Source organism: Morone saxatilis, unplaced genomic scaffold, assembly GCF_004916995.1.
Source record: "Morone saxatilis isolate NCDOM2014 unplaced genomic scaffold, NCSU_SB_2.0 Contig18, whole genome shotgun sequence".
In the NCBI taxonomy this organism is placed as follows: domain Eukaryota; kingdom Metazoa; phylum Chordata; class Actinopteri; family Moronidae; genus Morone; species Morone saxatilis.
Genome location: NW_023339740.1, coordinates 18,120,945 through 18,135,171, shown reverse-complemented (window position 1 = coordinate 18,135,171; position 14,227 = coordinate 18,120,945). Strand labels below are relative to the sequence as shown.

The 14,227-nt window shown below is 40.8% G+C and overlaps 2 protein-coding genes across 4 annotated transcripts in view; one reads left to right on the top strand and one right to left on the bottom strand.

The window, feature by feature from the left end:
• atg7 (ATG7 autophagy related 7 homolog (S. cerevisiae)) overlaps nt 1-2,059 on the top strand; it is a 58,099-nt gene extending 56,040 nt beyond the window's left edge. For both annotated transcript variants that reach the window (XM_035662878.1, XM_035662877.1), the window contains exon 19: nt 687-2,059. In XM_035662878.1, the coding sequence (XP_035518771.1) occupies nt 687-719 (33 nt within the window). In that variant the 3' untranslated portion in view covers nt 720-2,059. The remainder of the gene's footprint in view (nt 1-686) is intronic.
• A 275-nt stretch (nt 2,060-2,334) lies between these two features.
• The window catches only part of vgll4b (vestigial-like family member 4b), a 43,486-nt gene continuing 31,593 nt past the window's right edge, over nt 2,335-14,227 (bottom strand). For both annotated transcript variants that reach the window (XM_035662880.1, XM_035662879.1), the window contains 3 exons: nt 8,810-9,077; nt 8,313-8,430; nt 2,335-7,443 (listed from right to left, as the gene is read on the bottom strand). In XM_035662880.1, the coding sequence (XP_035518773.1) occupies nt 7,187-7,443; nt 8,313-8,430; nt 8,810-9,077 (643 nt within the window). In that variant the 3' untranslated portion in view covers nt 2,335-7,186. The remainder of the gene's footprint in view (nt 7,444-8,312; nt 8,431-8,809; nt 9,078-14,227) is intronic.

Sequence of the window (14,227 nt, the reverse complement as noted above, 5' to 3'; positions counted from 1 at the left end):
TTTATATTATAAGTAAGACTACACAACATGGACACGACTCATGACTCATTCTTGAACTTGAAATATTAGTTTGAAGGTTTCTTCTTGAAGGTACCAGCAGACTGTTAGCACTATATGGATCAGGATCCCCATTTTGTTTAGATTGCTCATGACATAACGCGATGCTCATGTCTGCAGCTAGTTTTGCACTTATCTACTGATTGACAGTTGATGACAAAGAATGTGTAACAATCAGGAGAAATATAATTTCATTACTGTATAATCACCTGAAATGAATTGTTATTGTCGTTACCTTAGAATGAGCTGTTTTATCCACAGAGGGAGACCCCCATGTTGAACCCAAACACTGTCTCCAGATAGTGGCATTTCATGGTGTCTGTAATTTCTCCTTCGCACTGGAAGGGCAGGGTGAAGCAAGGGAGTTGTGTTTTAAAATATTTAGAAAATGTGCTTTGCAGATGTTTATGAGGAAGGAAATGCATTCAGGGTAGTAACATAGACCTCAAGGATACACAGTGTGTTGTGGTGAGAAACACTGAATGTAAACATATATTTAGAAAACTCCACAGGGCACCTTTAAGGTCCACTTGCTAGCTTTTTATATAATATATATAGACATTGTTTACTAATAACTTCTGTGTTGAATGTCTTTAATATCTTTTTCTTTTGTGTCTTTTTCTTAATAGATTTGGGATATGAGCGATGATGAGAGCATCTGAAGGACTGGAGGAACAAACTCAGAGCCTCCAAAGGAATGGACACTACCCCATGTTTGTGTCTATTTTTTTTTTTTTTAAGGAATCTCATATTTACAAAGGACAAGGGGACAAATGCTTTGCGGTAAACAAACTGATAAAATCCACAAAAAAGAACATTACAAAAACCTCTTCAGAAAAGTAGCTGAAAAGCCTAACAATTCCTATTAGTGTACATTCGGATTCAAGATCACCCAAAGCATTGGACCTTCAGAATAGTACTGCTAAAATATTCAGTGAATAGTGAGTCTGTTTTTCCACTGTTACATTAGAAACAGGATCAGAGCTTTGAACAAGTTCATTTTCTACATTGTGTGTATGAAGCTGTTGTATTTTAAGGGAGGATGTACCTGCAGCTAACACTTGATGTGTAATCAGTCACATTTACTCAGTCAGTCAGTCAATTCAATTCTCTGAGCAAAAACACAACATCACCCTGTAATTATATTAGGGACTTTTTTGTCAAAAAGCTTAAAAGAACTCACTGAATGTTCACAGGTTCAATCCCACCCACAGTCTCTCCATCAACACATTTAATGGGCTTGTTGGAGAGTCCTTTGGCCAAACACAGACATACTACATCTGCTCACTCATTCAGTTTGGAAAAGAGCTTGAGATAAATTATGAAAATACAAAAACACATTCGACAACTCAGCAAATCCATCCATCTCTCTGTGTGCTCGTTGGAGACTGCGATACATGCAGTACAGTTAATACTAAAACCAGCTTGGTTGTTTTGTAGGAAACCTGCACACAGATGTTACTATACAGCGACTGAACTGTGGCTCCTGATATATAAATGACTTACTGTTACTGTAAACAACGTGGAACCTACAACGACACAGTTTAACGTAAAGCGCTTATAGAGAAACTGAAGGTCTTAATGATTTGTGTTGATGCATGCTCGTGTTTGTCTGTGCGATTTATGTCGCTTTTCTTACTCTGCCTATTTTTCTGAACTGCTAACATGTAAAATATTTTCAGTGTAATGTAAATTTCAACATCCACTTGGGATATTTATGGGAGAGAACGAGTGCAATGTGAAAAAGAGATCTGAGGTTCCTTTTTAGAATTTGAGATTAAAATTTAAAAAGTGAAGTCAGAATTGTGAGGACGCATAGTTACAAAATAAACTACAGAATTCCTTTGGATTTTATTCCCAAAATTGAGATTTAACTCCAAATTCTGACTTGGTTTTCATAATTCTGACTATTCTCAGAGCTATTTTTGATTATCTTTTTCTCTTCTGTAAGCATTTAACCAAAAACTGGAATAAAATGTCTCTTGATTATTTCTGTTAAAAACTGAGCTTTTTTTTTATTGCTGTATAAACAGTGGTTCATGTAGCTGGATCTTTCCAAAACTCATCTGCCCCTTTTTTTTTTTAGCATCTGTCTCAACCACTACACAACCACAAACACACCAAAACAGTTACAAAGAGAGGCCCACACAGTCAGACAGTGGTTTAAAAGCATTTTATTGTTCATCAAGGCTACTTACGTACAAAAAAGGTGGCCTGCCAAAACCTTTTTAGTAGGAGACACAGAGCCACAAATTGACTGTTTTCTTGATACAAATATTTTTTTTTTTTTTTTTACAGTTCAGAGTATTACTACCACTAAGTACATGCTACTTCCGCTTCAAAAAGGGATCTGGAAAATGTGGTAAAGAGCGACTCCTCTTTCATTTATCTGCACAATTTTAATGTTTACAGAGGCAAAATGGCCTCCACCGATGGGAACAGCAACATGAGACAGGGTGACTTCCCCAAAGCTCATTTGCTACTTAAATCATCTCAGCCTCACTGGCTGGCAACGGAGCAGGTGGAATTGAGCACAGAATATGTACAAAAATGCTGTCAGTTCAGTTTGAGTATTTTGATTTCAGCAAAGTTAAACCAATCAGACAAATGCTCTCAAATAGACTGTTTTTACTTGAAGCTCAGTTCCCATCTGTAGACCAAGTCATCTTAAGACGTTTAAAACCCACAATTTACAATGCTTTACTAATGTTATTTTATTTTTAATAGTTAAATGGAAATGATTTGGAAATGGCCGGCAAGACTCACAGTGGCAAAACATTATGTTTCATCAATGCAAAACATGCAAATTGCTCAAGGAGGCCTCTAAACAGGACAACCTCTTTTTGCTCACAAGTGAAGCTTTTGTTCAGATGTCTCAGAAGTCACATGTTGAATGATTGCAGAACATTGGGGGCCAATGGAAGTAGCGATTGTCACCGACACACCAGTGGCTTATTGTGGTTTCATACGTTTACTGTGTTCCTGCACTTGAACCTTTACTCTAACAAGACAAACTCTATAAACAAAAAAGATCAACTTTTTTCACAAAAAAGAAAATGCAATGATTACAATATAAGGACAGGGAAAACCAACAATTAAATAGCTACATATCATTAACAAATTAATTGTTCCTCAAAAAATACCTACGATTTTTTTCTCTGTACATTCGTTACGCACAGCGTAATGATGGTCTTATAGTTACCTATTATAAAAAAGTATTTTTTTATTAAGTGATTTTCCTACAGTGTGTAGGGAGTGTGTGCCGAAGCAGAAAGAGAGCCTCCTACCTACAGGGTGGTAGTGAAATGATAATGAGAAAGAATAATAATAGAAAAACAAAATCCTCTGGACACTGAGCCCTTTTCCCTCGTGTTTTCTAGCATGGTCTACATCCAATCTTAAATCAGGGTCAACTAAATCTGAAAGGAGGGGGAGGCATCGCTGTGAGACCTTCAAAAGACTTTCAGTGGCAGCTGAACGTCTCCTGGCGTCTCCACAGGTCGTGTTACAGAAGCTCAGCTCCTGAAGCTCTGCCCCCACCCCCAAAAACCTGCCTGCTAAATCATCATCAAACCACTCTGAATCGGTCACAGAAAGCACGTTTAGATCGTAGAGTATTCATTCGTAATGGAAACTGATTCACTAGCAGTTGCGCTGCGATTCAATTTTTTGTGTATCTGAAGATTCTAGAACTTTTATCATCAGTTCTTGTTCGCTCACATTTGTTCTGATAGTTGAGGATGGAATGTGTGGACATTCTAGAACACTGAGAAAGCGTTCTATTTAGGTACTTCTGTAACCGATGTACTCATTACACTCGATAAAAAATGACCTAAACCAAACAAATATGAACCTCAGCACCTGTCAACCTCAGCTCAGAGACAAGTTTTCACTGTTACAACCCCAGTTACTCTACATTCTATGCTCTGAATGTCCTCAAAAATGTTATGGCATATATGCTTGTTTGTTCATTTATCACACAGTGTGGATTTATGGCCAATTTGCTAAATGCAAAGACAAAACAAAAAGTGGAAACCTTGTAATTCCGGTAAAGACACAAGAAACCCTGTTGACAGGGAACTCTGGGACAGTTGGCTGGTTATTAGCTCAGTCTGTTGATATGGAGATACTGAGAGTATGTATGAGGCCTGAACAAAGTTCCCTATAGGAGGAATGTATGCCATGTTGGCGCAGGCGCTTTTACAGAGTAAAACTCATTTTCTCAGTCTGCAGCAGTCTAGCTTAACTGCAGCAACAATACAATGTTGTTCAGAAAAGAAAGCATTGACATACAACAAAACAAAAGTCTGGACACCAAGTCAGGACACAAAAGGTCAACTGATGACGGTCGAAAGAGCTGTGGTATCGCACGATAAATTCAGATAACCCCCGATTTTTGTTTTGTCTGCCACCATCTCTCTGCCGCGGTTTCCACAGCTCTTCCACGTCAACAAGATGTCTGAGAACTGTCATCACAGGCTCTCATCATTACCGGTACCTTGTTTCCCAAAAGCATCACAGCGTTCTAGCCTGTACTGTACAGCGTACTTTTCAGACTGCAGCAAGAATGTGGGTAGAGGCAGGTGATGATTTAAAGACGATCGCCAAACAGAACATTTTTTATTTGACCTCAGGCTGGGGTGCTTTTCAGGAAAACAAGGCCCTGCTGACTAATTTGTGCCAATTTGGTGTCTCAGCTCGGTCACGCTGAAGGTTGTAGCATCCTGTACCACCGATGGATCAACATCTTAAGAAAACCTTTACTGGCTGCGTATCCCAAAGCCAACTCGACACTAGCAGCCGCACAGCTCTGTTGCAGGAATGAGCTGGCGGATTACTGCGCTGAGGTGGTTTTGAGAAACGCAGCTCTCATCGTTAAACAGAGCCTGTCCGGAGGCTGTCCCACTATAGATGTTTGTTACCATACTGATATTAATGGAAAACAAAAATACAAAATTGTAATAATAACAATAACAATAATAATATGGAGTACAACTGACCCAGCAGTGAGTGTATAGTGTCTATGTCTGTTACTGACAATGAAAGAAGTAACAACTAACGTCCAAATGAAAAAGGCTAATAGTAGTTAAGATTGAAATGCTTAAAAACATTAATAGATACCAGCTATTAAAAAAAAAAAAAAAAAACATGCATCTGTAAAAGCATTAGTTTACCCTTCAAACCTTGTAGAAATCTATCAAACCACAGTGTGTATGAGAGGGAGGGATAGCAGGGTGTAAGCCAAATATAATTACAACACCTGTGTTCAAAGAGTAACAAAAACAAAGGTGTGTTTGAAGAGATCTGAATAATCTTCTCTCCCCCGGTCTCGAAACCAGACTTCTTTTTTTCTTTTTCTTTTTTGCAACCACTAAGTGACATGCAGCCTCATCTATCCCCTCATCACTGTCAGCAGTTAAGCCGGTGAAACACATCAAAAGCACATTGTTCAGCAGAGCGCAACGTTCGACACACTGCAGGTTATACAACTGTCGTTCGCAGTCCTGACGTCCTCTCGTGGTGTCTGTGATGTCCATCGACACCACGGGCTAGCTGATTTGAAGACTTGACTGTGCTTGCAAAAAGAAATGCAACAACTTGGCACCATTTAAGTGTGTGAAGTAGTTTTGTATGTTTTTGTTGGGGCGGAAATATATTTATCAATCAACGCCACTTAATTAACATTTGGATGTACGTGTAGTCGCTCACAACACGCATGTACAGCTGGTATGTAGGGCTGGGCAGTACGATGTGTTTACTATGGCAATATATCCTGAATACTGAAGATGTTGTACATATTTTCCCCACATAGTTTTTAAAGGATTTCACATTTAGAATAAAAAGGTGAATGGAGAAATTCACTACATCCACATCATCTCCACTCCTGTTTAACCTCACCTAAAAAGGTGCTTCATCAATAGTTTAGATACGGCTTGGTTTGAGATAGTCAGACCTGACAGTGGTTGCCAGAGGTGACAATAACAATAGCAAGCTTTTTTTTTTTTTTTTCACCCACTCACCATGCAAGCATGCATTTGCACTAATCAACATGAACACATGGTATCCAAATGCATATTACTTTGGATATCTCAACGTTTTATACTGCCCAACCCTACTCGAATGTATTTTCCATTTTTTTTAAATGCACTCAATAAATAATACATAATAATAATGTGGCTTGTTCTGTCAGGGCCAGGATGAAATGATTCCCAGGTAGATTTAAAAAAACAAAAACGTTAATGGGAGATCAAATAGAGGTTCTAACAAAAGCTGGATTATACTATATTGCGTCAAAATCAGCTTTATCAGTCCCAGTGTGTGCAGTGCCAGATTACAATATTGACATGCCACCCTTTACCCTCTAAGGCAGTAGTGCAAATCAGACCAAGTCAATCACCCAAATATACACATACAGTAACAAAACTGCCAAAACACATACACAGAAGAGAGGGGGGAGAGAAGGAAGGTGAGAGAATGCAAACAGATAAAACAGAGGGAGGAGATTACAAGATGGCTTTTTGTTTTGTTATTCAAAGTGGGCATCGATAAACATCAGTGTCTGAGGTTTCTTTGGTAGCACAGTCAGGTGGTTTGTGATTATTTTCTCCAAAGTGTTTCTCACTTATCTTTTCTCTCAAATGTCGGGCATCTCAAAATGCGAAAGCAGTACACAAAACTACTGTTAAAGAAACAAACAAAATAAAAACAAAGAAGAAAGTTAATAATTAAAACGCCGCCTTTCCTCTCTCTCGTTATGTACATATAACTACAGACACTTGCTCAGCTCCAAGGCATGCAGGGATGATCAATGATTGGAAGGAGCAGCTTGATGCTCCAGTCAAGTCCCAAAGTCGAACCCTCATTACTGATTTTTGTCTGGCATTAGCATACCAGAGGACAGAAGGAGAAAAAAAACAGCTGTGTTGTTATTGCTTGGTTGATCCTCTATGAGTGCATAGAAAGAAAGAGCAGGCATGAGGGTTTTTGGATGTTTTTAGCAGACCAGCAGGCAGGCATTCCCTCGGGGATGCTGGTGACAGACCAAAGTGACGGGGGCATGGGTGTTGGAGCCGGGATTGGTTGGGAAGGCTGGGGAGAAGGGGCAAATCCCTCTTAGACCCCTCCTCCTTCAGGAGACCACAGAAGGGGAGTGGTTGTGATTGACCATGTGACTGTCGGGGGAGGAGTTTGGGCTGCTGCCGGACGACGACGGACTCCCCTTGTTTTTAATCTGCAGCCAGGTCTCGCCTAGTGCCTTGGCGAAGTGGTCGTCCACCGAGCCGGTGATGGACACAGAGTTGGTGGCGGTGGGCTCGGGCTCCTTGTAGTTCTTCCCGAGACTGCGGCGGAAGTGCTCCTCGATCACCGGGTCACAGGCTGTGTTGGCTGGAACGGGAGGGAGAGGAGAAGGCAAGAGAAAGAGAGTTTTTAGTTCACACAATGAAAAGAGAAATATCTCTAAAACTCACTTGTATAAAGTTCAGTGGGCAATTTATTGCCTAGCATCAGTTTAAACAGTGGTAATATGCATCTTAGGTCAATGGAAAAATACTAGCTGACATCTACTTCACTTTTTCATTGCAGTTTTTTAATATTAAATCACTGTTTAAAATTTCACTGTTAACCTCAATGAGATCATCGGGATTTCACTGGGATCATAAAAATGGCCACAGTTAAGTTATCAACCCACAGAAAACATGACTGACACTGTGACAGGATGAATAAAACAGATACGTGTTTGGCTGAGGCCTCCAGTGACGTTCTCAGCAAAAAAGATAACAGGCACGGTAGTAAATAACACATGTTGAGGCCTCATCACAACAATAACAGAGACTGTGAGACTCACTGACAGAAAACTGGGACGATTTTTTCTTTTTTAGCATCACCGGTTATATAAGTCAGTCTGAATGTGGAGAGTATGAGCAGTCTGTGTTTTCTCTGGAGGGTGATTTGCACTCGCAGAGAAGTTTCCCACAAACTGTGCTGTATGGGAAATTTGTTTGTTTTTGTTATATCCAGTTTTAGGGACAAATGTTCCCAATATTGGGGACTTAATCAGTATTAATGAATTACTGAGATAAGAGATATGACCCATAATCACTCCTTCTACCATAAACCGAAAGTACTGAAAAAACTAAATATACTAGAATATTGAGAACTTGGATCACTGTCTGTCTGCCTGTCTGTCTGTATGTGTGTGTGTGTGTGTGTGTGTGTGTGTGTGTGTATCCATCTGGATGCATGACTGCACTCACTGTTGATTCGCCTGTAGTTGTTAGTGAGGCTGGAGCAGCCGTTGTGGGAGACGGGACAGTGAGACAGGTTGCAGTTGCGGTTGTTGGCTGGGGCACATGTGATCACTGAAGGACGATTCTGAAACACAAAGACGCAAATTCAACATTTAGGGATCACCCAAAACAAAACAGTTGTGTCAAGAGTGGGTTTAAGGGGAGTAAATAAAACAGAATGTGAAATGCAGAAACAGTGGAATATATTCAAGTAAAGAAGGCGGACCAGAGGGAGGTTTGAAGCCTGAGAGAGAGAGAGAATGATTCAGTGACCACCAGGGTTTTAAAAGATTTTTGGCCAACAAGCCAAATAGGAAATTTCTACTCCAACATCCATGGAGCCTGGCTAATGAAAGCACATTAGTCACATCATGTGGGGGACCTACCAGAGTTGAGGTTTTACCCAACAATTTGCAAAATATGTAGTCAGTGCTAGAAGCAAAGAAACAGGATGAGCAGGTTACCTGTTGGCGCTCCACGGCGCTGACTGTGTGCGGCACTGTGGCAATAGCTGCTGTGCTGCTGCGTGCAGACTCCACCATGCTGTTTTTGGTGAGTGCCAGTGGCTGGTCCATGCCGGCTAAGCTGGCCAGGTGGTGGTGGTGGTGGTGGGCATGGCTGTACGGGTGGCTGCTGTGGACTCCAAGAGCACTGGGCACCACCACGCGCTCGATGGGGCTCCGGCTGCGGTCCTTGGAGACGGGAGAGCTGCGGTAGTCTCCGTTAGGTTTCCTGGGGATCAGAGGAAGAGAAAGGTCATTTATTATTTATCCTGAACGTTTATTTTAGGGTTTGGATCTGATGGCACTATACTGACTCTGAATACCTTAACAAGACTAAAGCTTTGTACTTATTAAATCTATTTTGGTTTAGCTCCCAACAATCTTAAGTAAGAAACAACTAAAAAAGCTAACAAAAAGTTTTGCAATTGAGCTTAATGGCTCTCAAGGTTTTATATATTGCTCTTTAATACTAAAAAAACAACATTTAATAAGACATATTTTACCAATATGGTACTGGATCCAGAGTTATCAAAACCAAAATTTGAGCAATGAGCTCAAAGGAAAACAAGACGTGGCAGATGAGATTGTCGAGGTGGAAATGGATAGAGAAAAAAGACGAGCAGTGGAGAGATGAATAAAGAGAGAGAGAAAAAGAGATGAGGGAGAAAAGAGGGGAGACAAACAAAAGAACTATTGTAAATGGGGCTCTGTGTCAAACACTGCAGGACCAGCAGAAGCTATTAATACTGACCTCACACACACACACACAGAGATTGCTGGAGGGTTTGATAAGACTGTTTTGTATAAGCACATGCTCACACATACTCTCTCTTTGCTGTTGAGTCTAGGAAGGAGGAAGAACACTCTCCTAACTTTACCAACATGGACGGACTCCAGACTAACGGGCACAAAGTTTAAAACTGTAAAGTGGTTTCTTCAGTGCAGCAAATCAACTTTATCGCTGCAGTGAACCTGGAGCCAGCTGCACTCACTGCTGACAGAAGAAAACTCCTACAGTGCTAACGCTGAGGACTAAACTACATCTCACTGTCAATATTTGATTTAATCTGCTAAAACTGTCATTGACATCCCATGTTTTGTTTTACTTTTTCTTTCCCTTGACTTCTGTTCTACGTAACACTGTTCACACTCACAACCATGAGCTGAATACTAAAGGTGAAAGAAGGTTGCTGGCCACACACTTTCCATATGAAAGAGAATTACTTCCCAGAAAGAAATCCCTCTGTTCTGTCCAAACTGTGAGCTAATATTTTAATCACTGGAAAAGCAGAGATAAGGATAAGGCATTCGAGTAACGACAGTTTAACACAACACAGATTTTGGCCTCTTTTCTCCACCCCTCAGCTCTGATAATGACTTTGAAATGTGTGATATGCAGTGAAGTAGTGGTGCCTGATACTGCACACTTGCTTGCCCTTTAACAGGTAGCAATTATTTTGCTCAGTGCGTCAAATGTGGTCTGTGTTTTCTGTGTGGGTGTGTGTTCAACTGTGTATTACACTCTTCCTGCAGCTCCGCTCCCCTCCTACAATTTGAGGCCTAGTTACAGGGAGCAAGATTTACTGTATCGCCTCTCGCTATCTCTTCTCTTCCAACTCCATACCCACACGAATACACGAACCCATGCGTACACAGTGACACATACACTATACATAGACACTGAAGCCTCAATTGGGAAAAGCAATCAAATTTCCTATAAATAAGCTGCGCTCGAACATTGGCGGACAGAATACAACGTGAAATTCCCTCTTTATTCTCCACCAGATATAGTGGGGAGGCATTTCCCCAACCATGTGAAAAAGTCTGAACGAGAATACACAATTGACTCAAGAGCGAAAAAGCTGCGGCAGCCCTTTAAGGTTTGTTTGGATGCACAACAACAAGTTCAGGCAAACAGTTGTAGATCCATGTGACCAGGCAACCTGACTTGCTGGGTCAAGCATCTGGAGCCCACAGCACCGTCCTCCACAAATAAATAGTCTCCACAGAAAACACAGAGGGAGAGAGGAAGAGCTGAGGAGAGGTGGGCAAGACGAGGGGGGGGGAGGGCTACACGTGAATGGTCCGGACCTCCACTATAAGAAAGAGTGAGGTCGGTAGTTTCCTTCATTTGTGCCGAGAGCTTACATTAGCAGGGACCCCCCTTTTTTCTCCTCTCTTTGTCTTTCTTTCTCTTTTTTTCTCCTCACAATCAGCAGCAAACTTCCTGGGGGTTAGAGGGAGAGACTTGGCAGCGCTTTTATATACCCTGGCCGACAGCTCACCAACAAGCTTTTATGTTTTCCCATAGTGGCATCAATTTTCTGTTTCATTCTTTGTCGAATAGTCAAAAAAATAATCACTGCATTATGGAGTTGACATAAAAATCAGGTCATAAAAATAAAAGAAAGTATGCTCAAGTGGGTATATTGTTGAACCTATTTCTAGAGGAAATGTTTTTTCAACGTTTAATCAAATTATACAAACTAGTCCTCCTGTATAACTCTGTTATCTTCAAATATAAACAATCCCTTGATTAGCTTAAAGGCAAACAGATAATACAGCGCTCTCTCTCTCTCTCTCTCGCTCTCTCGCTCTCTCGCTCTCATCCCCCTCCCAGCAGCTGGGTCTTGAGTTAGGTTGTGGAAGTTGTTCCAAACTTTAATCATTGCCAAAGAGCAGGCATGCCCACATCCTCACACAAGAGGGGCCGGGATCAACAAATCCGACCAATGAATGGCGTGGCTGTCAAATCCACCGCCGCCCCCGCCTTCCCCTCGCCTGATTGCCCACCGAGTCCCGGACCGCATTTCATGCCAGGGATCCGGCATTCAAAAACCACCCGTAGTCTTTGTCTCTCTTACTCACCTCTCAATTATCATTAGGGTCGCAGCTGGGGAGAGAGAGCGAGGATGCAAAGGGCGGACGGCGAGAGCTATGGGATGGGGAAGTAACAAGGGCTAGAGCTGAAGACAGACGGTTGCCAGGTCTGGGGCTAGAGGACAGGATGAGAGCCAGAGGTGGGACAGAGAGAGCTGCGTGCAGAGCGAGAGAGAGAGAGAGAGCGCCTTTGAAAAGTAAAGAACTCTGGGACTTGGCACCTACAAGGGGTATGGGGAGACAAAATGAATTAAACAAAAAAAAGAGGCAATAGAAGCGGACTTTGGAAAAACAGACACGGGAAGAGGTTGAGGACACAGCTTAATCTTATTTAACAATAAATGTTGACTGGGTTACTAATCAGTCTTGGAGCAAGCATCGATATGGAGTAAACATCACACAGCAGTGCAAAGGTTTGCACTGAGGTGGGGCAGAGAGAGAAAGGGAGAGAGAAGGTTGGATCTAATGATGTATGTATACAAGCGAGGGAGAGCAGGCTGCAGAAACTGCCTACTGAAGTGACTGTGCTAGCAGATTCTACCAGCTGCGGCTAGATAACCTTTCTTCTTTCAAACTACAAAATTAAACTTTGTCCTTCCTCAAAGCGAGGGCAGTCCTTTCCTCGCTTGAATTATTTTGCAGGTCAAATCCATTAAGCTGAATTGTTTAATCAGACTGAACTCTTCTGAAAGCAGGGAGTGAATGCATGGTGCTCCCATTAACACTTAGCAAAGATGGTTTCCTGGAGAAAAGCATCATTTTGTAGTATTTGAAAATTTAAAAATAAAACAGTTTGAACTGTCATTTTGACATTGAAAAATCCAAGAGATTGGAGAGTGTGTTTTCTAATGATCTTGATGATTATGATGTTTTGCATTTTAGAAGCTTGCAAGGGAGCTAGCAGCTTAGTGTAAATCACCTGTAAACTGTAGTCAGAATGACTCAGTTAACTCTTTGTCTGACATTATTTATTCACTTATTCATTTATTCACTACCCCCTATATATTAGACACTAAATAGTACTCATTAGTGAGAAGTAAATAGCAGCTGTAAAATGAAGAGTAGGATTGTGAGCAAAAAGTAGTCTATATGCCACTGACTTTTGAGGGCGCTACATCTACACACTCAGTGAATGTAATAGTGCACTATATTGTAAATAGGAATTAATTTTGGACAAACCCTTATAATGTGTTGTAAAGATTAATCTATAGTCTTTGTAGGATCTCAACAAAAGTTGGTTATATATATTTGTTTTGCTTTTCGATGGATTTTAGGTTTCGATTGTAGGTTGGATTCAGATTAATTGGAGTGTGAGGTGTGAAGTTGAACTACAGGATATTATATATGAGCAGGCTCAACACTTAAAATATAAAATGTTGGATAAAATTTTGTTTTAATACAATATGCATTCATGTGGCAGTCCTTGTTTAACTGGTAAAAGTGCATTTTGAGTCACTTGCCTCCTTCTATTTCAGACATATGTCAAAACATATCAGAATATTATCTTGTAACACTAAAAAAACATGCTTGAGACTATTTTATATTTTGGATACATTGTGGAGAACCTCTGTGTTGTGGGGCTTTTTTTTCTTCTCCAACTAGTATGACTGACATCAGAATGGACGGCCTGACACAAAGAAATAAAAGAGCAGATATCTATTTGATTCTATTTTACTAGACTCTGGGTTTGGTGCAGCCTGGCATTAGTGGTACTCACTGTGGTGGGCACTCACTGAAAGATCCCTTCATTTAAAACCCAGAGAGTCCAACCCTCGATACATAAATGATATAGTTATATATCTTGAACAATATTACACCACTCGGATCTATCATTAAGTGCAGCCTTTTAAGTAACCATTCACATGACACCCTGTCTTCATGTTAACCTCAAGTTAAAGATCATGACCATGACCATGTGTTTGAATGACTTCAAAAGAAAAAGAAAAAACTGTTGTAGGCCCGTATTCCTGTAAAATTGGAATCTTGTAATTTGTTTTTGCTGGCTTAACAAACAGCTTTGTATGAGATAATTTGCCTTACTGCCACAATGGAAAACTAAATAAAACAAATATAAACATATGAACCAAGGACTTAAAAAAAAAAAAAAAAAAGGTTTAGTTTTCAGGAGTGTGCCAGGTTTAGCTCTATAGAAGACTGCCAATTTGGTAAGTTAGCTATATTTTACTTTGAGGCAAAGATACAGGAGCTATAAAAGTTCTGCGCCTTTTCTCACAATTGTGCTCCAAAGTCTTCAGAGAAAACCTCACTACAAATCTTTGGTTGGGCAGAGGTTCATATCCTACTCCTTTAAGAAATAAATAAAGAGCGAGAAGTGAGTGAGTGAGTGAGTGAGAGAGTGAGAGAGAGAGAGGAGAGAGAGAGAGAAGTACACAGGAAAATCTGGGAAGATCAGGGCCCGTAGAAGAAGAGAAGCGACAAAAGAAGCAGGGGGGATGAGGCTCAACCAACAGGTTACACCAGGCGCAAGCCTCTGGGCGG